The sequence below is a fragment of the Panthera pardus genome, unplaced genomic scaffold, assembly GCF_024362965.1.
Source record: "Panthera pardus isolate Hobbes unplaced genomic scaffold, ASM2436296v1 HiC_scaffold_25, whole genome shotgun sequence".
NCBI classification, from domain to species: Eukaryota; Metazoa; Chordata; class Mammalia; order Carnivora; family Felidae; genus Panthera; species Panthera pardus.
Window position 1 is genome coordinate 60368061 of NW_026526821.1, and position 25042 is coordinate 60393102.

Consider the following 25042-nt stretch of genomic DNA (forward strand, 5'->3'; position numbering starts at 1 on the left):
GAGACAAAGCTATAGCAGCCAGAGGTAGAATGAAGGCTTTCTTATACTGGAGTATTAGAAGTTTTGAAATACTTAGCAAATCATTGACTATTATGTATATTTAGCATCCTTTTTTAGAGTGAAATATGGGAAACATTGAGAAACTCCAATGGACTGTATTTAAAATTTAAATGTGTTTAAAACATCAAACGTTTTCATGCTAACTGTCCAACTTCTGTCTTATGAGAATTTGTTATTCTGTTTTTGATAAAATGTCTCTTTTTATGTACTATCTGATTTGTGGAATAGACAGTCTACTGAAGCCCTAATTATGTGTGAACAAGACATTTCCAGAATGCGTCGGCAATTGGATGAAACAAATGATGAGCTGGCTCAGATTGCCAGGGAAAGAGATATCTTGGCTCATGAGAATGATACTGTCCAAGAACAATTTTCTAAAGCCAAACAAGAAAACCAGGTATACTTGTTCCTAGAATCTTTCTTCTCCAAGAAAAATTTTTGTTTTATTCTGATTCTCAGTCCTCATTTTATTTTGTAGAAGACCTCAGGCTTTGGAATCAGCCATTTTTTTTTTTTTTTTTTGCCTTTACTCTGCAGATTATGCCTCATATTTTATAAATGAAATTCTCAAACATGAAGTATTAAAGGAGAGAGTGGTGATATAATAGATTTGTATTAAATCTTAGGAAGTACTTCCTTACTGAAGGATAAATATTTGAACAAATCAACAAAGGAAGAGAAAAACCTTCAGAAACTTTTAAGAAAGGGGTAGATTTATTTGGTGGACTATTATTCTCTTTAAGGATGAATATATTTTGGTCCTCCTTAGCACTGTGATTCTACTTGGGAAATTTTCTTTTATAATTATTCTCTTTCTAAGACAATGTATTTCAGTTTATCCACTCTTTTCATTTCTAATATCAGTATTTTAATTTGAACATTAAAAAACTCTATTTGGAAGCTTTTTTCCCCTCTTAAAATGATTCAGTCTAAATGACTCCCCCACTTGCTGTCACTCTCAGTGTGTTTAGTCTGCATCATAGAAGTCTGTATTTTTAATTGTTAAATATTTTTAACTTACATAATGAACTTTTTAATGTAAGTGGGATAAAACCACACACTACTTTATATCATGGTTTTTCCTACATGATAAGGCCTGGAGTATTTAAGACTCATGAGTTTCAATACCCTGCTTGGCTGTGTGATCATACCATTAAACTTTCCTGAGTCTCAGTTTATATATGTAAAAATGGAGAGGAAATGAGAACATGCCTAGAAAGTACTCATCGGAGTGTCTAGCACAATCACTGGACAAATATCTTGTTGCTGTTACTTGCTTACTGTGACATCATAAGCACTCCCTTGCTTCGTTAAAACTTCATAAACATTTTTTATAATCAGAATAAATTGGTGTTAAAACAATTTACATTTGTTCAAGAGTAGTTTTTTCCTTTGTTTGGGTTATAGGCCCAAGGGTAGAAGTTGGATCCCTTTGTGGACCACAAGTTAAAACCCACATCACAGCAAATTTGGAAAACAGAAACCTTTAAAAAAAATCTCATCCGCAATACCACAATTTCTAACAAATTGGTATGAAGTATTTTTAGTGTTTTATCCTGACTTTTTCACTAAATATAGATGGATATTTTCCTCTGTTATTAAAAATTATTCTAAACAATTTCTCATAGGTAGATACATAATGTATGTGGTTATGCCACTGTGTAGATACTTTTACTGCCTTCATTTACTTAACATGCATAGATATTGTCATCATAACAAATAATGCCTTAGTGAACATTGTTTTCATTAATTTCATTCACTAGATTTAGTTTTAAATTAAATCAAAGCTTATGAGGTTTCTTTTTTAAATTAAAAAAAAAAGCCTTTCTAAGTGGACATTTTCAAATGTAGTGAATACTCATGAATCTATCTCCCACCTTCAACAAAAAGCAACATACTTGTCATTCCTGCTCTTATGAGCATTTAAAAATGTCTCCTGATGTAGATTGTAGATAGCAGATAACAGATTTGCTTTTGCAAATATTGTTTATTTTAAGATACATGGAAATGCTCATTCCTGGGTTTAACAGAATAACTTTAATTCTTTGCTAATTTGATAGACAAAATAGTATTTCATTTTTAAAAAATTATTTAAAATTAGTAAAATTTTAAAAGTTTAGAAAATTAAAATGTTTTTTTATTACTTATAAATTTTAACTTTTTTCAAGTACTATGCCCTTGGGCTTCCTTTTTGTGAATTGTCTGTTGGGTTCTTTGCTCATTTACTATTTGGATTCATGTGTTTTCTGTTTTGTTTTATTTTTTTGCTAGTGGGGTGATGGGCCACATGTCTCCCATTATCTCACAGCCTTGCCCAGACTTATTCACATGGTGAATGTTGCAGTATTTCCAAGAGCAACAAGCAGGAATTCCCAATAAATAAACAATTTTCAAGCACAGATTTTCAATTTGTGTCCTGTTATTTATTGTCCAATTAGCAAAAAAAAAAAAAAAAAAAAAAAAAAAAAATTGTGAAGGCAAGATTAGATAGAAATGTGGTTAAATAGACTTCAACTCACTGGAAGGAGTTATGGCAAAGAATGTGATATTAGAAAGCATGAAGAGCTGAGGTGTTTTTGGTTTTTATGAGCTTTATATATTAGGTATACTAAATTTTTTTTATCACATTTACTATAAATATTTAAAATTAATAGTGGTTTTGACATAGAGAAAGTTTCTATTTTTATTTTTTGTTGTCAAATCTAGCTATATTTTTCTTTATAGGCCCTGTCTAAAAAATTGAATGATACACATAATGAACTTAACGACATAAAACAGAAGGTCCAAGATACTAATTTGGAGGTTAACAAGCTGAAGAGTATATTAAAGTCTGAAGTATGTATACATTTTTTTTTCTGTTTGCTCATGATACTGATGAAATTTTGCTAGTTACTTCTCATAGGGACAGCTGAATCAAGGCTTTTTAAAACACATAGCATATTTTAGTGTTGACAATGATGGATTAATTGTATATTCAGCCATCCTAGATAAGTAGAATCCTCCTAATTGGCTGAAGGACAAGAGATCAGAATCAATTTCAGCTCATTTATATTTGAAAATGGTAATTTTCAGTTGTAAACCTTTGACAAAAGAGGCTCTGCCTGATTGTGTAGAAGATCAGAATTGATCACTGTTGTGGGGACCTTTCTTTTTTTCTTTCTTTGTTTCTTTCCTTTTATGTATATATATATATATATACACACACACAGACACACACACACATATATATATATATTTTAATATGAAATTTACTGTCAAATTGGTTTCCATACAACACCCAGTGCTTATCCCAACAGGTGCCCTCCTCAATGCCCATCACCCACTTTCCCCTCCCTCCCACCCCCCCATCAACCCTCAGTTTGTTCTCAGTTTTTAAGAGTCTCTTATGTTTTGGCTCTCTCCCTCTCTAAATTTTTTTCCCTTCCCCTCCCCCATAGTCTTCTGTTAAGTTTCTCAGGATCCACATGTGAGTGAAAACATATGGTACCTGTCTTTCTCTGTATGACTTATTTCACTTAGCATAACACTCTCCAGTTCCATCCATGTTGCTACAAAAGGCCAGATTTCATTCTTTTTCATTGCCAAGTAGTATTCCATTATATATATAAACCACGTCTTCTTTATCCATTCATCAGTTAATGGACATTTAGGCTCTTTCCATAATTTGGCTATTGTTGAAAGAATTTACCCAAGGGATACAGGGGTGCTGATGCATAGGGGCACTTGTACCCCAATGTTTATAGGGATCATCTATTTCTTAGGACCAGAGTAGATGGCTCTGCTCTGTACTTCTGTGTTAGTGACCAAATAAATCTAGAGTATGTGTGGTCCTCCTGGAATAAACAGACAGCTTGACCAAGGATGTTAGGTATGCCCATTGGTAAAATATTATCTAAAATAATATAGTTACCTTAATTAATATAATAGGTATAGTATTTCCTACCTACCACTCAAACCATTAATAGGAACTTTCCACCCCCAAACTGTTTTCCTTGTTTTATTTAACATCTCATTTAAAATCAGTCTGTAAACATTTCTTGAGCATTCATTTTTAGTGTGCATAAGACTGTTTAAGACTTTGAGAGAGAAGAGATTCTGAGGATTTCTAAATTGCAGGTAAGGCAGTAAGTCGGCAGCCTTACATTGGAAAAGCAGGTCGTTTCTTACATGTCTTGATTTTAAGGTGCCAGCAATGTAATACTATAATTGAATGGAAGCTTCAAAGTCAGATAGGTCTGACCCCCCTTCTTACTCATAACATGAACTTATGTAGGCTACTCAATCTGAGTCTCAGCATCCCATCTGTAATTGGAAAGAAAGCCCAAGTAAGTAAGATAGACCTAGCACAGTGAACCATTTAAGTATATTCTGGAACAGAACAGAATATAAATAAATGAATATCTAAGCATTTAATGTAGTAAGATTTCAGTCAGTGTTAGACACTTCCCTTTTTCTCCCTAGCTTGTCACATTATCTGAAATTCCACCATTAGGGATCGGGGCTTTTAGAGTGTGGAATGGTATTTTCAGACATCACACATCAGGCTTCTCTCAGCTGTTGGTGTCCTTCTGTGAGTTCTTTTATTTTGTTTCACAACAAAACTGGATGGATCCTGGCAGTCCCCTGAGAGAATAAACCACAGGTCCATTAAGAATTGTTGAGCACTTGATTCATTCACTCATTCAGCATGTAGTATGGTAGGTGCTGAGGTGCCAGAGATGAAAAGTAGGAAACAGAATGGCACCCCGGGCAGTGAGGACAATCTGAACAAAGGTGTAAGGGGAAAAAATAGGTTCTGTAGCTAGAGGGGAGGGTATAGGTAGTGATGATACAGAAGTAGAAGGACTTGTTTGAACTCTGTTTTCAGGAAGCTTTTGTTACAACATGAGCCCAGAAGTTATTTGAAGAATTGCCTTTTAGAAAGATCGTTCTGGTGATTTGGGGAGGAATAAATCAGAAGGGTAACAAAATCAGAAAGAGGGAGATCAATTAGGGGAGGCTGTATCCTTAATTCAGTCAAGTAGCACAAAGGATTACAGCTGAGGCAGCCAGTTTTGCTGTGGAGAAGTATAGTATTGAGCCCAATAATGGACCAGAGGTGGAGGGTACTGAGGTGGGGACAGCACCAGAAAGAGGTAAACAGATGCTGAAAGGGAATTGGAAAATACCAAAGAAGTTTCACTTTTTTAAAAAATTCAAATTCGAGTTAGCTAACATACAGTGTAGTCTTGGCTTCAGGTATAGAACCCAGTGATTGCTCTTTTATATATGACACCCAGTGCTCATCCCCAAAAATGCCCTCCTTAAAGCCCATCACTCATTTAACCTGTCCCCCCACCAACCTCCCCTCCAGCAACCCTCAGCTTGTTCTTTGTCTTTAAGAGTCTCTTATGGTTTGCCTCCCTCTGTTTTTACCTTATTTTTCCTTCCCTTCCCCTATGCTCATCTGTTGTTTTTCTCAGATTCCACATATAAGTGAAGTCATATATCTGCCTTTATCTTATTTTGCTTAACATAATAGACTCTAGTTCCATCCACATTGTTGCAAATGGCAAGCAAGATTTCATTCTTTTTTAAAAAGTTTTTGACATTTATTTTTGAGAGACAGAGCATGAACAGGGGAGGGGGAGAGAGAGAGGGAGATACAGAATCCGAAGCAGGCTCCAGCCTCTGAGCTGTCAGCACAGACCCCAATATGGGTCTCGAACCCACAAACCATGAGATCATGACCTGAGCCAAAGTCTGATGCTTAACCGACTGAGCCACCCAAGTGTCCCAAGATTTCATTCTTTTTCATCACTGAGTAGTATTCCATTGTGTGTGTGTGTGTGTGTGTGTGTGTGTGTGTGTGTGTACCACATCTTCTTTATCCATTCATCAGTTGATGGACATTTGGGCTCGTTCCATAATTTGGCTGTTGTTGATAGTGCTGCTATAAACATTGGGGTGCATGTGCCCCTTCGAATTCAGCATTTTTATATCCTCTGGATAAATACCTAGTAGTGCAATTGCTGGGTTGTACAGTAGTTCTATTTTTAATTTTTTGAGGAACCTCCATACTCTTTTCCACTGTGGCTATACCAGTTTGCATTCCCACCAGCAGTGCAAAAGAGATCCTCTTTCTCTGCATCCTCATCAGCATCTGTTGTTTCCTAAGTTGTTAATTTTAGCCATTCTGAAAGGTGTGAGGTGGTATCTCATTGTGGTTTTGATTTCTGTTGCCTATCTTGGGCTCCACACTGCTCTGGTTGCTTTGAGTAGATACAAAAAAAGGGAAAATATGGTTTCTGGTTGACCAGAGGGAGGTGCACCAGGTATTTGGTGACCAGGAGTGACACATTCATGCCAGTCCCTTTTTACTGCTTGAACCTTGAACCATGTGTTACCTGGGAGTCACAAAACTACATTTAATATAAGAAATGGTTCGTATTTTAGAAAACTTAATATAGTATAAAAAAATGGTTTCTATCTTCAAGGAACTCAGAGTGTTACTGGGGAGACTGGATATCCACATCTAACAACATAAAACTCTCAGGCAGTGTTAAGAGAATGGCATAAGACAGTGAGTGCCACAGAAAGTTAAAGAGGGTGAAGAGTGATGGGGGTAGAATTCAGTTTATACATACTGTACCGTGTGTTTCCCAGGTACATACTAAGTGCACAGCTGTTGTTTTTAGTACAATAATGGAAAAACACATCAGATTCCTACACGCACATTGAGAATATCCAAATCTTGAAAGTCAGTGCAGTAGTTGAGCATGTTAACAAACTTTACAAGATTCTATATTAGTTATAGGTAACCAAACCACAAGGTGGCGATATTAACTGAATTTTAACCATCTCATGGTTAATCATATTTGTGAAAACTTAAATCTGATTTGAAAGCTTTCTTAGGGTGAGATATCATTTATTGCAATGTGATCATTTTATGGTTCTGATAGAAATTCACTGGTTATTAACAGGTATTAATGAGAGAGAGGTCTGGTACCTTTTTAATAATAACCAAAATTATAAATGACTTTGTAAGAATGAGTTAGCCAAACCATATTACTAAAACATGTTTTTAAAAATAGCCTCATAATGATTACTCAATATAGTATACTATTTGTGTATTTGTGGAGTTATTATATTCCTTATAAATAAGATCCCACTTTTTAGTCAGTCTCTCATGATAGAACTTTTAAGGTTTTAAACATGTGGTTTGGGGCACCTGGATGGCTCAGTCAATTGAGCGTCCAACTCTTGATATCAGCTGGGGTTGTGATATAGCAGTTTATGGGTTCAGGCCCTGCATTGGACTCCGCACTTATAATGCAGAGCCTGCTTGGGATTCTCTCTCTCTCCCTCTCTTTCTGCCTCTCGCTTGTGTGGACGTGTACTCTCTGTCTCTCTCAAAATAAATAAACCTACAAAAATTAAAAAGTTTTAAAAATGTGGTTCCATATTGTATGCCCAATATGACTGTATATTTATGAGTAGTGTTTGTTGGCATAGGTTTGTTGTTTTATTTCTTAGAAATTTTAGGTAAGTTACTAGAACAGTAAGCAAAAGTAAATCATAAATCATAGAACAGTCCATGATAGAGAAAATTAAGACTGAGGTTATGAATGAAAGGCAGGAACTAGACAAGTGATGTGCCAAATCAACAGAATTATCAGAGATTTATGCTTGAAATTTGTAATTAGTCAGAAGTTCTGTAGCCAGTACAATCTAGAAAAGCAGTCAGGAACAAAGGAATGCACAAGTATAGAAGGTTGGCCAAGGCAGAAACTCAAAAACCAGAGTAGCAAATAGTCACTAAACGGATATATAGGGAGAGGAGGCAATGAAGGATTTTGTTTGAACAAAAGCAAATATAGGAACCAACTTGACTTTACTAGATGGGTGAGTGTGACTCAGGAGGCAGGGCAGATCCTGGTCCCACTCCCTTTTGTTGATTACAGGATGACCAATTTTCTAAATGGAGAATATAGATACGATTTCTTGAGATTATGTTACAAATGGTTCTGTAGCAAATAAATTTCCCGTGACCTGGCAAATAATGTTTACTTTATATTGTATGTTGACCATTTTACATCTTTTAAAGTAAGTCCTAAAATTGCTTTTTAGGAATCTGAGAACCGGCAAATTATGGACCAACTCCGAAAAGCCAATGAAGATGCTGAAAACTGGGAAAATAAGGCCCGTCAAGCAGAGGCAGATAACAATACCCTCAAATTAGAACTTATTACTGCTGAGGCAGAAGGTAACAGATTAAAAGAAAAAGTAGATTCTCTCAACAGAGAGGTCGAGCAGGTAAGTTTGGGAAAATGTATTTGTGGGACATTCTACATCATTTTGAAAGAGTTTTGTTTGGCATTCCATAAATTAAATATATAAACAAACACTTAAATTATTTAAATATATTATGAATTGTAGCCTAATTGTTCTCCAATACCCACTCTGGTTTTGCTCTAATCTATTATCTACCCTACAACTAGAATAATCTTTAGCATTTTTAAAAGTTAGGAACTATTTCAAACATACCAAAAAAGTGCAAAAAAAAGTAATGTAAGTAAAACACATACACACATCTCACTGGTTGAAGGATACTAATATTTTCCACTGTTGCTTCAAGTTTCTCTTTATGTAAAGAAACAAAATATTACAGATAGAACTCATCCTTTTCCCTCTTGCCTCCCTAATGACTGGTGTGAATAACTTTCATGTCAGTTGTATAACTCTTTTGCATATGTTTATGCTTCTTCTACGTATCTATCACCCACAAAAGATATATAATGTTGTTTTGTGTGCTTTAGGTTCTTAAGTGATACTCTAGATATCCATTTGTAATTTGCCTTTTTTGCTCAATATTATAATTTTGAAATTTATCTATGTGATACACAAAGTATAGATCTAAACAGTTGCATCTTATAGTCATTGTGTAAATATTAAAATTCGTTCCCATATTAAAGGAAATTTAATTGTCTTCACTTTTTCTTTAATAAAATGCTGCAACAAACATTCTTTTATGTTTCTCCTCGGGTATATATTTCTCTGGGTTTATGACTAGAAGTGGAATAACAAGGCAGGTTTAACTCTTCGAAGTATTGTATTGCTCTCTAAAGTTTTACCATTTCATCAGAAATCATGGAGTTGGTATTTTCTCAAGTACTAAGCAATACTTGATATTATCAAACTTTAAAATGTTTTCTATACTTTTTGTTTCTGTTTCCTTGATTACAAGTGAAATTGAGAATTTTTTCTTATTTCTTGGCCATTCAGAATTCCTCCTCTATAAATTTTCTCTTGAATGAATTTTTGTAAACTTTGCTCATTTTTCTATTGGGTTATTTATCTTTTTCATATTGACTTATCAGGATTATCTATATACTCTTGGTAATAATCCTTTGAAAGATATTATAGCCGGGATGCCTGGGTGGCTCAGTTAAGCGTCTGACTCTTGATTTCGGCTCAGGTCATGATCTCATGGTTTGAGTTCAAGCCCCAAATAGGGTTCTGTGCTGACATTGTGGAGCCTGCTTGGGATTCTCTCTCTCTCTCTCTCTCTCTCTCTCTCTGCCCCTCCCCTGCTTGTGCACACACACACATACTCTCTCTTTCTCACTCTCAAAAATAAATAAATAAACTTAAAAAAATTTAAAGGTGGTATAGTTATCCTCTTTTGCTGTTACTTGTCTTTTCATTGTGCTTGGAATATAAACAGAAGTTTTAAATTCTGATGCTGTCAGAATTATTGTCAATCTCTCCCAAATATGGTTTATGTTTATATGTCTTCTTTAAGAAATCCTTTACTATTCCAAGAATAGAAAGATATTTTCTTATATTTTCTTTTAAAGGTTCTTCTAAAATTCTAAAAGTATGTGGAATTTTGCCCTTTACATTTAGATATTTAATCCACTTGAGGTTGAATTGTGTGTGGTTTGACATAGAGATGTAATTTTTTTATTTTTGTAGATGGATATCCCCATTCTTTATTCACTGAATTATAAGTCTACTTTGTCATAAAAATAAATTTCCATTTGTTCTGCTCCATTTATAACTTTATCTGTTTGCCAACAATAAACTCTTGAAACTTCTATAGTTTTATGTTAAGTCTTGATATCTGGGATTAATGTTCCCCCAAATTATTTTGGCTATCCTTTGTCCTTATTAAACTCTTTCAAATACATTATAAAATAAATATATCAAATTCCATAATTTAACATCTTTCTTCTTTTGTATGAATTTAAGACTAGAAATTTCTTTCTAAATATTTGTTTGGCTGCATCCTACAAGTTTTGAGGTAATGCTTTTATTGCCATTCACTTAAAAGTATCACCTAGTTCAATAATGATTTATTTTAATAACGATTTATTTTTGATCACTGAAGTTATTTATTTTTTTTCAAAAATTTTAACTACTTTATTTTCTTTTTTTAAGTTTTTATTTAAATTCCAGTTAGTTAGCATATAGTGTAATATTAGTTTCAGGTGTACAATATAGTGATTCAAAACTTTCATACAACACTTAGTGCTTATCACAAATGCCCTCCTTAATCCCCATCCTCTATTTCCCCGAGTCCCCCACCAACCTCCCTTCTGGTAACCATCAGTTTGTTCTCTATAGTCAAGAATCTGTTTCTTGGTTTGCCTCCCTCTCTCTTTTTTTCCCTCTTGCTTATTTATTTTGTTTCTTAAATTCCACATGAGTGAAATCATATGGTATTTGTCTCTCTGACTGACTTATTTCACTTAGCGTAATACTCTCTAGCTCCTTCCATGTTGTTGCAAATGGCAAGATGTCATTCTTTTTGATGGCTGAGTAATATTTCATTGTATAAGTATACCACATCTTCTTTTATCCATTCATCAGCTGATGGACATGTGAGCTGTTTCCATAATTTGGCTGTTGTAGTTAATGCTGCTATAAACACTGGGGAACATGTATCCCTTTGAATTAGTATTTTGTATTCTTTGGGTGAATACCTAGTAATGCAATTGCTGGATCATAGGGTAGTTCTTTTTTTAACTTTTTGAGGAACATCCATATGTTTTTCAGAGTAGCTACACCAGTTTGCATTCCCACCAACAGTGCAGGAGGGGTTCCCCTTTCTCCACATCCTCGCCAACATCTACTGTTTCTTGTGTTTTTGATTTTAGCCCTTCTGACAGGAGTGAGGTAATATTTCATTGTAGTCTTGATTGGTATTCTCTGATGATGAGTGATGTTGAGCATTGTTTCACGTGTCTGCTGCCCATCTGGATGTCTTCTTTGGAAAAGTATCTATTCGTGTCTTCTGTCCATTTTTAATTGGATTATTCATATTTTGGGTGTTGAGTTTGATAAGTTCTTTATAGATTTTGGATACTAACCCTGTATCATTCCTCATTTCTCATTTGCAAATATCTTCTCCCATCCCGTAGGTTACCTTTTAGCTTTGTTGATTGTTTCCTTTTCTGTGCAGAAGCTTTTTATTTTGATGAAATCCCAATAATTTATTTTTGCTTTTGTTTCCCTTGCCTCAGGAGACATATCTAGAAAGAAGTTGCTACAGCTGTTGTCAAAGACGTTACTCTCTGTGTACTCCTCTAGGATTTTGATGTTTTGGGGTCTCAAAATTAGGTCTTTAATCCACTTTGAATTTAGTTTTGTGTTTGGTGTAAGAGATTGGCCCAGTTTCATTCTTTTGCATGTTGCTCTCCAGTTTTCCCAGCACCATTTGTTGAAGAGACTGCCTTTTTCCCATTGGACATTCTTTCCTGCTTTGTTGAAGATTAATTGACCATATAGCTGTGGGTTTATTTCTGGGTTTTCTATTCTGTTCCATTGATCTATGTGTCTATTTTTGGGCCAGTACCATACTGTTTTGATCACTACAGCTTTGTAGTGTAATTTAAAATTTGGAATTGTGATACCTCCAGCTTTGCTTTTCTTTTTCAAGGTTGTTTTGGCTATTCAAGGTCTTTTGTGGTTCCATACAAATTTTAGAAATGTTTGTTCTCGGTCTGTGAAAAATGCGATTGGTATATTGATAGGAATTGCCTTTAATTTGTAGCTTACTTCGGGTAGTAGAGACATTTTAACAATATTTGTTCTTTCAATCCATGAACATGGAATGTCTTTCCATTTCTTTGTTCTTCAGTTTTTTTCATCAGTGTTTTATAGTTTTCAGAGTACAGGTCTTTCACCTCTTTGATTAGGTTTATTCCTAGGTTCCTTATGGTTTTTGGTGCAATTGCCAATGGGATTGATTCCTTAATTTCTTTTTCTGCTGCTTCATTATTGGTGTATAGAAAGGCAACAGATTTCTGTATGTTAATTTTGTATCCTTTACTGAACTTTTGCAACTTTACTGCATTTGTGTATCATTTCTAGCAGTTTTTGGCGGAGGCTTTTGGATTTTCTATATAGAGTATCATCTCATCTGAAAATAGTGAAACTTTTACATTCTCCTTGCCAATTTGGATGCCTTTTATTTCTTTTTGTTGTCTGATTGCTGTGTCTAGGACTTCCAGTACTAGTGGTACTAGTGGTGGTACAGTGGTGAGGGTGGACATCCTTGTCTTGTTCCTGACTCTAGAGGAAAAGCTCTCAGCTTTTCCCCACTGATGATGATGATACTATCTGTGGGTTTTTCATATATGGCCTTTATTATGTTGAGGTATGTTCCCCCAAACCTATTTTGTTGAGGGTTTTTATCATGAATAGATGTACTTTGTCAAATGTGTTTTCTGTTGAAATGATTGTATGGTTCTTATGCTTTCTTTTATCAATGTGGTGTATCACATTGTTTGATTTATGAATATTGAACTACCCTTGCAACCCAGGAATAAATCCCACTTGATTGTGGTGAATGATTTTTTTAATGTGTTATTGGATTCAGTTTTGCTAGTTTTTATTGAGAATTTTTACATTTTTGCATCCATGTTCATCAGGGGTATTAGCCTGTAGTTTTCTTTTTAGTGAAGTCTTTATCTACTTTTGGTATCAGGGTAATGCTGGCCTCATAGAATGAATTTGGAAGTTTTCCTTTCTTTTCTATTTTTTGGAATTGTTTGAGAAGAATAGGTATTAACTCTTCTTTAAATGTTTGGTAGAATTTGCCTGTGAAGCCATCTGGCTCTGGACTTTTGTTTGTTGGGAGTGGGTTTTTTTTGTTTTTTTGTTTTTTTGTTTTTTTTTTTATCACTGATTCAATTTCTTTGCTGTTTATCAGTCTGTTCAAGTTTTTTTTTTTTCCTTCCTTTTTCAGTTTTGGTGGTTTATATGTTTCTAGGAATTTATCTATTTCATCCAGGTTGTCCTTTGTTTGCATATAGTTTTTCATGGTATTCTCTTGTAATTGTTTGCATTTCTTTTTTTTTTTTTGGTTGTTATTTCTCCTCTCTCATTCTTGATTTTATTTATTTGGATCCTTTCTCTTTTGTTTTTGATAAGTCTGGCTAGAAGTTTATCAATTTTATGAATTTTTTTAAAGAACCAGCTCCTAGTTTCATTGATCTGTTCTATTGTTTTTTTAATTTCTATATCATTTATCTCTGTTCTAATCTTTATTATTTCCTTCATTCTGCTGGGATAGGCTTCATTTGTTCTTTTTCTAGCTCCTTTAGGTGTAAGGTTAGAATTGTATATTTGAGATTTTTCTTGCTTCGTGAGGTAGGCCGTATTTCTATATACTTCCCTCTTAGGACCACTTTTGCTGCTTCCCCAAGGTTTTTGACCATTGTGTTTTCATTTTCATTTGTTTCCAGGTATTTTTAAATTTCTTCTTTGATTTCGTGGTTGACCCATTCATTATTTAGTAGCGTGTTATCTAACCTCCATGTATTTGTGGTCTTTTGAACTTTTTCTTGTGGTTGACTTCTAGATTCATAGCATTATGGTCAGAAAAGGTGCATGATATGATTTCAATGATTTTGTACTTGTTGGGGCCTGTTTTGTGACCTAAAATGTGATCTATTCTGGAGAATGTTCCATGTGCACTTGAAACAAATGAATATTCTGCTGTTTTAGGATGGAATATTCTGAATATATGTTAAGTCCATCTGGTCCAGTGTGTCATTCAAAGTCATTGTTTTCTTGTTTATTTTCTGTTTAGATGATCTGTCCATTGATACAGGTGGGGTGTTAAAGTCCCCTACTATTATTATGTTATTATCAATGAGTTCTTTTATGTTTGTTATTAATTGTTTTATATATTGGGTGCTCTCATGTTGAGTGTAAAAATTTTTACAATTGTTATATCTTCTTCTTGGATTGTCCCCTTTATGATTATATAATGCCCTTCTTTGTCTCTGTTATAGTCTTTGTTTTAAAGTGTAGTTGTCTGATATATGCATTACACTCTGGCTTTCCTTTGACATTGGTTTGCATGATAAATGTTTCTCCATCCCCTCACTTTCAATCTGCAAGTGTCTTTAGGTCTAAAATGAGTCTTTTATAAGCAGCATATAGATGGATCTTGATTTTTTATTCATTCTGATACTCTGTGCCTTTTGATTGGGGTGTTTGGTCTGGTTATATCCAAAGTAATTATGATCACTGAAGCTATTTTTAAAATTTCCAATGCACACGGGACTTGATATTATTATTCTATTTTTTATATCTAGTTTTGTTGTATATTATGATGAAATAATATGGCTTATATGATATTAACTTATTGATATCTGTTAAGGCTTGCTTAGTGGCAGGGTACACAATATTTGATAATACTCCAAATGAGCTTGAAAAGCAGGTGTATTCACTTATTTTGGGGGGCATATGTATGTTATATGTTTTTATATATAGCATATTTATATATACATGTGATTAGGCTTGTTAACAGTGTCATTCAGTTCTTAAAAACCCTTACCAAATTTGTATTTTTGATTTTTAGTTACTGAAAGAAATGTCTTAAGATCCTCCTCTATAATTGTGGATTTGTCTATTTTTCTGTGAATGATTTTCTCAGTTTTTGCCGTATTTTTAAGGCTGCTATTAGTTCAGCATTTTATATATTTATGATGAAAATATAAATGTGTAATGAGTCACCTGAATAACTCTCTACTTAAACTAATTTTTAACCATCTATACTGAAATGTAACTTACATACAATAAAAAATTCTCATTATGATCAGATGAGTTTTGACAAATGAATACGTTTTCACAGTCATCTGTATAATCATGTTATAGTATAGAACATTCCGTCACCTTCCTAACATTCCTTCAAGTCCTTTTGCAGTCAATCCATCCCAATCCCTAAGCAATTACTGGTTTTCTTTCTGTCACTATAGATAAGATTTGCTTTCTCTAAAATTTTATACAAATGGAATCAGACAGTAAGTATTCATTTGTGTCTTAACTTGTCTCACTCACAAGTGTTGCATGTTAGTTCATTCATTAGTTCATATTGTTGAATAGTATTCCATTGCATAGCCAAATCACAATCTGTTTATTCACCTATTAATGGACATTTAATGTGTGCATTAGTCTGCTAACTCTGGTGAAATAAAATACTGCAGATTGGGTGGCTTAAACAGTATAAATTTATGTTCTCTCAGTTCTGGAGTTTGGCAGTCCAAGATCAAGGTGATGGCAGTTTAAGTTTCTTCTGAGGCCTCTTAACTTGGTCTGCAGATTGGCCACCTTATTACTATGTCCTCACAAGGCCTTTCTTTTGTGCATGTGCATCCCTGGTGATTCTTCTTGTAGGGGCACAGTCATATTTGATTAAATCCCCATTCTTATGGTCTCGTTTAGCCTTAATCACCTTCATAAAGGCCCTGTCTCCAAGTACAGTCATCCTGGGGTGTTAGGGCTTCAACATATGCATTTTAAGGGGACACAATTTAGTTTATAACAGATTGTTTCTAGTTTTTGGCCATTATGAATAAACGGCTATGAACATCATGCGCAAGTCTTTGTGCATAAATTTTCACTTTTTCTAGGGTAAAAAACTAGCAGCAGAATTGCTGGATCATATAAGTAGGCTTAACTTTGTAAGAAACTGACAAACTATTTTGCAAACTGGTTGTATCACTTTACTCTCCCATTTGCATTGAATGAGAGTTCCAGTGGTTCTCCATTTTTCCTGACACATGTATTGTCACATTGTAGTTTTAGTTTGCATTTCCTTTTTAACTAATAATGTAGTGCAGCTTTCCACATTCCTAATGATCATGAAAATATCTTTTGCGAAGTCTCTGTTCAAATCTGTTGCCCATCTTTTTATTATTATTCCTGTTACTAAGTTGTTAGAATTTTTTGGAACACTCTAGATGTTTCTTTGTCAGATATGTATACTTTTAAATATTTTCTCCTAGTCATTGGCTTGCATTTTTAAGTCTTTTGAAGAGCAGAGGTTTTAAATTTTTGGTCAAGTCCAGTTTATCAGTTTTTTTTTCCCTACTTGGTATTTCTGTGTCCTATCTCATAAATCTTTACATACAACAAGATGCATCGGCTTTCTTCTTTTCTTCTTCCAGAAATCTTACACTTTTGTATTGTAGTCTATGATACATTTTGAATTAATAGTTATGTATGATGTAAGATAATGATCGAGGTTTATTTTTTTCCCCACATGATTTGAAGTTGTCCAGTGCTATTTGTTGAAAAGATGGTATTTCACCACTGAGTTATCTAAGAACTTTTAGCAAAAATAAAATAATCCTGTGTGTATGGATCTATTTCTTTTTTTTCTTTTTTTGGTATGGATCTATTTCTGAACTCTTCTGTCCATGGATATATATGTCTATTCTTAGCCAGTGTCATAGTAAGCCAGTATCATATAAAGCTTCATTAATTAATATAGCCTTACAGAAAGTCTTCAAATGAATTAGTGTGAATCCTCTAAATGTGTTCTTTCTGAGAAGGTCTGCTGTTATGGGGCCTCTTCATTTCCATATAAATTTTAGAATGAGTTATTTTCTACAGAAAAAAACTTATATGGAGTTTGATAGCATGGTATTGAATGTACAGATCAATATGGAGCAAGTTGAAGATCTTAACAATAATGAATCTTTGGGGACATAAATATAGTCTATCCACATGTTTTATACTTTTTAGTGTATAGATATTATATACATATATTGTTATTATCCTTATCTCATGGGTTTTTAAAACGCCATTGAAAATGATATTTCATTCCTAAATTTTGTATTGCAGTTTTTGATAGTCTATACACAGAAATAAGGTAGAATTTTGTTATCTTTTATTCTGTAATATTGCTTAAATTCAATTTTTTTAGTTCTAGTAGGGTTGTTTTTTTTTTTTGGTAGCTTTTAAAGGATTTTCTACATAATACAGTCATGTCCTTTGCATATAAAGATAGTTTTACTTCTTTTTTTCCAATCTGAATGCCTTTCTTTTCTGTCTGGTATTGAACAAAGTGATGAGAGTGGACATCTTTGCCTCATTTGTCATCTTAAGGAAAAAGGATTCAGTATTTCTTTTTTGACTATGATATTAGCTGCATGTTTTTGTAGAAACATTTTATCAGGTTGAAGACCTTCTCTTCTAAGTTTACTTAGAATTTTTATCATGAATGGTATAGAATTTCATCAAATGCCTTTTCTGCAAATATTGAGTGGTCATATCATTTTATTTTTATATTTTTGGTTTGTTAAAATGGCTAATACATTGATTTTTTTAGTTTTAATTTTAATTTTTTTCTTACCTTATTTATTTTTTAAAATATGAAATTTATTGTCAAATTGGTTTCCATACAACACCCAGTGCTCATCCCAACAGGTGCCCTCCTCAATGCCCATCACCCACTTTCCCCTCCCTCCCACCTCCCATCAACCCTCAGTTCTCAGTTTTTAAGAGTCTCTTATGTTTTGGCTCCCTCCCTCCCTAACCTTTTTCTTTCTTTCCTTCCCCTCCCCCGTGGTCTTCTGTTAAGTTTCTCAGGATCCACATAAGAGTGAAAACATATGGTATCTGTCTTCCTCTCTATGACTTATTTCACTTAGCATAACACTCTCCAGTTCCATCCACATTGCTACAAAAGGCCATATTTCATTCTTTCTGATTGCCACGTAGTATTCCATTCTGTATATGAACCACAATTTCTTTATCCATTCATCAGTTGATGGACATTGAGGATCTTTCCATAATTTGGCTATTGTTGAAAGTGCTGCTGTAAACATTGGGGTACAAGTGCCCCTATGTATCAGCACTCCTGTATCCCTTGGGTAAATTCCTAGAAGTGCTATTGCTGGGTCTTAGGGTAGATCTATTTTTAATTTTTTGAGGAACCTCCACACTGTTTTCCAGAGCGGCTGCACCAGTATGCATTCCCACCAACAGTGCAAGAGGGTTTCCATTTCTCCACATCCTCTCCATCATCTATAGTCTCCTGATTTGTTCATATTAGCCACTCTGACTGGCGTGAGGTGGTATCTGAGTGTGGTTTTGATTTGTATTTCCCTGATGAGGAGCGACGTTGAGCATCTTTTCATGTGCCTGTTGGCCATCCGGATGTCTTCTCTAGAGAAGTGTCTATTCATGTTTTTTGCCCATTTCTTCACTGGATTATTTGTTTTTCAGGTGTGGAGTTTGGTGAGCTCTTTATAGATTTTGGATACTAGGCCTTTGTCCGATATGTCATTTGCAAATATCTTTTCCCATTCCATTGGTTGCCTTTTAGTTTTGTTGATTGTTTCTTTTGCAGTGCAGAAGCTTTTTATCTTCATGAGGTCCCAATAGTTCATTTTCGCTTTTAATTCCCTTGCGTTTGGAAATGTGTCAAGTAAGAAATTGCTAAGAAATTCCTGCGGCTGAGGTCAGAGAGGTTTTTTTCCTGGTTTCTCCTCTAGGATTTTGGTGGTTTCCTGTCTCACATTCAGGTCCTTTATCCATTTTGAGTTTATTTTTGTGAATGATGTAAGAAAGTGGTCTAGTTTCATCCTTCTGCATGTTGCTGTCCAGTTCTCCCAGCACCATTTGTTAAAGAGACTTTTTTCCATTGGATGTTCTTTCCTGCTTTGTCAAAGATTAGTTGGCCATACATTTGTGGGTCTAGTTCTGGGGTTTCTATTCTATTCTATTGGTCTATGTGTCTGTTTTTGTGCCAATACCATGCTGTCTTGATGATTACAGCTTTGTAGTAGAGGCTAAAGTCTGGGATTGTGATGCCTCCTGTTTTGGTCTTCTTCAAAATTACTTTGGCTATTCAGGATCTTCTGTGGTTCCATACAAATTTTAGAATTGCTTGTTCTATCTTTGAGAAGAATGCTCGTGCAATTTTGATTGGGATTGCATTGAATGCGTAGATTGCTTTGGGTAGTGTTGACATTTTAATAATATTTATTCTTCCAATCCATGAGCATGGAATGTTTTTCCATTTCTTTATGTCTTCTTCAATTTCCTTCATAAGATTTCTATAGTTTTCAGCATATAGATCTTTTACATCTTTGGTTAGGTTTATTCCTAGGTATTCTATGCTTCTTGTGCAATTGTGAATGGGATCAGTTTCTTTATTTGTCTTTCTGTTACTTCATTATTAGTGTATAAGAATGCAACTGATTTCTGTACATTAATTTTGTATCCTGCGACTTTGCTGAATTCATGTATCAGTTCTAACAGACTTTTGGTGGAGTCTGTTGGGTTTTCCGTGTATAATATCATGTCATCTGCAAAAAGTGAAAGCTTGACTTCATCTTTGCCAGTTTTGATGCCTTTGATTTCCTTTTGTTGTCTGATTGCTGATGCTAGCACTTCCAACACTATGTTAAATAACAGCGGTGAGAGTGGACATCCCTGCCGTGTTCCTGATCTCAGGGGGAAAGCTCTCAGTTTTTCCCCATTGAGGATGATGTTAGCTGTGGGGTTTTCATAAATGGCTTTTATGATGTTTAAGTATGTTCCTTCTATCCCGACTTTCTCAAGGGTTTTTATTAAGAAAGGATGCTGAATTTTGTCAAGTGCTTTTTCTGCATCGATTGACAGGATCCTAAGGTTCTTATCTTTTCTTTTATTAATGTGATGTATCACATTGATTGATTTGCGAATGTTGAACCAGCCCTGCAGCCCAGGAATGAATCCCACTTGATCATGGTGTATAATTTTTATATGCTGTTGAATTCGATTTGCTAGTATCTTATTGAGAATTTTTGCATCCATATTCATCAGGGATATTGGCTTGTAGTTCTCTTTTTTTGCTGGTCTCTGTCTGGTTTAGGAATCTAAGTGATGCTGGCTTCATAGAATGAGTCTGGAAGTTTTCCTTCCCTTTCTGTTTTTTGGAACAGCTTGAGGTGGATAGGTATTATCTCTGCTTTAAATGTCTGGTAGAATTCCCCTGGGAAGCCATCTGGTCCTGGACTCTTATTTGTTGGGGGATTTTTGTTAACTGATTCAATTTCTTCACTGGTTATGGATCTGTTCATGTTTCTGTTTCTTTCTGTTTGAGTTTTGGAAGTGGGTGGGTGCTTAGGAATTTGTCCATTTCTTCCAGGTTGTCCAGTGTTGGCATATAATTTTTTATAGTATTCCCTGATAATTGCTTGTATTTGTGAGGGATTGGTTGTAATAATTCCATTTTCATTCATGATTTTATCTATTTGGGTCATCTCCCTTTTCTTTTTGAGAAGCCTGGCTAGAGGTTTATCAATTTTGTTTATTTTTTCAAAAAACCAACTCTTGGTTTCGTTGACCTGCTCTACAGTATTTTTAGATTCTATATTGTTTATTTCTGCTCTGATCTTTATTATTTCTCTTCTTCTGCTGGGCTTGGGGTGTCTTTACTGTTCTGCTTCTATTTCCTTAGGTATGCTGTTAGATTTTGTATTTGGGATTTTTCTTGTTTCTGGAGATAGGCCTGGATTGCAACGTATTTTCCTCTCAGGACTGCCTTTGCTGCATCCCAAAGCATTTGGATTGTTGTATTTTCATTTTCATTTGTTTCCATATATTCTTTAATTTCTTCTCTAATTGCTTGGTTGACCCATTCATTCTTTAGTAGGATGTTCTTTAACCTCCATGCTCTTTGGTTTTCCAGACTTTTTCCTGTGGTTGATTTCAAGTTTCATAGCATTGTGGTCTGAAAGTATGCATGGTATGATCTCAATTCTTGTATACTTATGAAGGGCTGTTTTGTGACTCAGTATGTGATCTCTCTTGGAGAATGTTCCATGTGCACTTGAGAAGAAAGTATATTCTGTTGCTTTGGGATGCAGAGTTCTAAATGTATCTGTCAAGTCCATCTGGTCCAATGTATCATTCAGGGCCCTTGTTTGTTTATTGATCCTGTGTCTAGATGATCAATCCATTGTTGTAATTGGAGGATAAAGTCCCCTGCAATTACCACATTCTTATCAATAAGGTTGCTATGTTTGTGATTAATTGTTTTATATATTTGGGGGCTCCCGTATTCGGTGCATAGACATTTATAATTGTTAGCTCTTCCTGATGGATAGACCCTGTAATTATTATATAATGCCCTTCCTCATCTCTTGTTACAGCCTTTAATTTAAAGTCTAGTTTGTCTGATAGAAGTATGGCTACTCCAGCTTTCTTTTGACTTCCAGTGGCATGATAAATAGTTCTCCACCCCCTCAGTTTCAATCTGAAGGTGTCCTCAGGTCTAAAATGAGTCTCTTGTAGACAGCAAATAGATGGGTCTTTTTTTTTTTATCCACTCTGATACCCTATGTCTTTTGGTTGGAACATTTAGTCCATTTACATTCAGCATTATCATAGAAAGATATGGGTTTAGAGTCATTGTGATGTCTGTAGGTTTCATGCTTATAGTGATGTCTCTGGTACTTTGTGGTCCTTGGAACATTTCAGTCACGGAATCCCCCTTAGGATCTCTTGTAGGTCTGGTTTAGGGGTGATGAATTCCTTCAGTTTTTGTTAGTTTGGGAAGACCTTTATCTCTCCTTCTATTCTGAATGACAGACTTGCTGGATAAAGGGTTCTTGGCTGCATATTTTTTCAGTTCATCACATTGAAGATTTCCTGCCATTCTTTTCTGGCCTGCCAAGTTTCAGTAGATAGATCCATCACTAGTCTTATCAGTCTCCCTTTGTATGTTAGAGTGTGTTTATCCCTAGCTGCTTTCAGAATTTTCTCTTTATCCTTGTATTTTGCCAGTTTCACTATGATATATCACGCAGAAGATCGATTCAAGTTACGTCTGAAGGGAGTTCTCTGTGCCTCTTGGATTTCAATGCCTGTTTCCTTCCCCAGATCAAAGAAGTTCTCAACTATGATTTGTTCAAGTACACCTTCAGCCCCTTTCTCTCTCTCTTCCTCTTCTGCAATCCCTATTATATGGATATTGTTATGCTTGATTGCATCGCTTAGTTCTCAAATTCTCCCCTCATACTCCTGGATTTTTTTTATCTCTCTTTTTCTCAGCTTCCTCTTTTTCCATAATTTTATCTTCTAATTCACCTATTCTCTCCTCTGCCTCTTCAATCCAAGCTGCGGTTGCCTCCATTGTATTTTGCACCTCATTTAGAGCATTTTTTAGCTCCTCATGACTGTTTCTTAGTCCCTTGATCTCTGTAGTAATAGATTCTCTGCTGTCCTCTATACTTTTTTCAAGTCCAGCTTGAAAAAAGTTAATTTTGTGACTATTAGAATAATTTAGAAATTATTCTAAATTTGGTGACAGGAACTCGTTCTCTTTTGAATTTTGGCTCAGGGATGGGAGAGGGAGTTGGCAGTTGGCCAGCACCTGTGTTCCTCCCCCGAGCTGAGCTCTGTCTTGTGGGGCTCAACATCTCTCCCTCCCGTGTCCTCTCGCCCTCCTCATTCTCCGGGAGCAGAGCTTTTGACTTTTAACATTCCAGATGTTACGTCCTGCTGGCTGTCAGAACACAGGGAGTCCGGCCCCTCCGCTATTGCAAGCCAGACTTCAGGGGTTCTGCCTTTCCTGGCAGGCTGCCCCTCCACTGCCCCGGCTCCCTCCTGCCAATCCGTGTAGTGCGCACTGCTTCTCTGCCCTTCCTAACTTCTTCTGTGGGCCTCTTGTGTACACTGGGCTCCAGGGAGTCCATTCTGTTAGTCTTCTGGTGGTTTTCTGGGTTATTTAGGCAGATGTGGGTGGAATCTAAGTGATCAGCAGGACACGGTGAGCCCAGCATCCTCCTATGCTGCCATCTTCTCCTTATTGATTGATTTTTAAAAATCAATCATGGAGGGATGCCTGGCTCTCTCAGTCAGTGGAGCATATGACTCTTAACCTCAGGGTTGTGAGTTTAAGCTCTGTTTTGAGGGTAGAATTTACTCAATAAAAATTAAAAAATTTTAAAAATATATTCCTGTAATAAATCCAGTTGGTCATGATATATTACCCTTTAAAATAAATTATTAGATTGCTAATATTTTAAATAAATTGTTAAGTTATAATATTTTGTTGTATATTTTTGCATCTGTTTCATGAGGATATTGATCTATGATTGTCTTGTAATGTCATTGTCAGATATTGTTAATCTGCTTTATAAATTACTGAGGTATGTTAGCCAGGTTAATGCTGCCTCATAGAATAAATGGATGTGTTCCTTTCTCTATTCTAGTTAGTATATTGTTATTATTTTTTCTTTAACTGTTGGTAGAATTCACAAACGAAACCATATGGGCCAGAAAATGTGGGCAGGGGTAGATTTTCAATTACTTGAAGTTTTAAATTTATTTGGAGCTATTCAGATTTTCTATTTCTTCTTAAATCACTTTTGGCAATTTGTGTTTTTCTAAGATATGTCCATTTCATCAAAGTTGCCAAATTTGTTGTCAAAAAGTTATTTGTAATTTTTAATGGCATCCCTTTTGCATTCTTGGTATTGATAATTCATGACTTTTCTCAATTTTCTTCATCAGTTTACTTGGAAATTTATCATTATGTTAATCTTTTCAAAGTATCAGTATTAATTTCATTGATTTTTACTTATTCTTGGTTTTACATTTCATTGATTTCTTCTCAATATTATTTCTTTCCTTCTACATCATTTAAGTTTAATTTACTCTTATTTAAAAAATGTAAACAAATAAAAATAAAAAATTTTTAAGGTGAACACTTAGATGGTTAGTTTTAGGCCATTTTTCTTTAATATAGTTGTTTAGAGTTTTACATTTTTCTCTACACACTGCTTTAGCTGTATCATACTACACATCTTTGTGGGATTTGGTAACAGCTTTTTTGAGATATGATTCACATGTCATACAGTTCATCCATTGGAAGTGTACAATTCAGATGAGTTTAGTATATTCACAGAGTTATGCAGCCTTTACCACAGTTTTAGAAAATTTTTATCACCTCAAAAATTAGGCTCTGAGCCCCCATTTAGGTCCTTGCTTCATTTTGAGTTAATTTTTTGTACATAGTGTGAAGTGAGGGTCCAACTTCATTCTTTTGCATCTGGCTATCTAGTTGTCTAATCAACATTTGCTCTTGGTACCCTTATTGAAAATAAGTAGATTTTAGGCACATGATTTTATTTCTGTGTTCTTAATTCTATTCCATTGATGTACATGTCTATCCTTATGGCAGTACCCCAGTCTTAATTACCATTGCCTTGTAGTAAGTTTTGAAATGGGAAAGGGTGAGTCTTCCTTGGTTGTTGTTGTTGTTGTTGTTGTTGTTGTTTTCAAGATTGTTTTGGCTATTTTAGGTCTTTTGAGTTTCCATATGAATTTTAGGATCAACTTTGCAATTTCTATAAAGAAGCCACCTGAGGTTCTGATAGGAATTATTTTGAACCTGTAGATAATTTGGGAACTACAGCGATCCTAACATTATTAAGTCTTCTGATCAGTGAACACTGGCTCCAGTTTCATTTATTAAATCTTTAATTTCTTTCAATGATATTTTGTTTTCAGAGTATAAGTTATGCCTTCTTTTGTGAAATTTATTCCCAAGTAGTTTTTTTTTGGATGCTATTGTAACAGGGTTGTTATTTTCATTTTGGTATTATTCAATGTGAATGCATAAAAACACAATTGATTTTTATACATTCATCTTGTATCCTACAACCTAGCTGAACTTATTCATTCTCATCATTTTTAGTGGATT

At 34.8% G+C, this 25042-nt stretch overlaps 1 protein-coding gene across 10 annotated transcripts in view; it reads left to right on the forward strand.

Moving 5' to 3' along the window:
- Positions 1 to 25042, forward strand: part of TSGA10 (testis specific 10) — a 158763-nt gene that overhangs the window by 61144 nt on the left and 72577 nt on the right. For all 10 annotated transcript variants that reach the window (XR_002081925.2, XM_019456665.2, XM_019456331.2 and 7 more), the window contains 3 exons: positions 289 to 457; positions 2785 to 2895; positions 8170 to 8355. Coding sequence is in view for 9 of the 10 variants with exons in the window: in XM_019456665.2 (XP_019312210.2) it covers positions 289 to 457; positions 2785 to 2895; positions 8170 to 8355 (466 nt within the window). In the remaining variant the exon portion in view is untranslated. The remainder of the gene's footprint in view (positions 1 to 288; positions 458 to 2784; positions 2896 to 8169; positions 8356 to 25042) is intronic.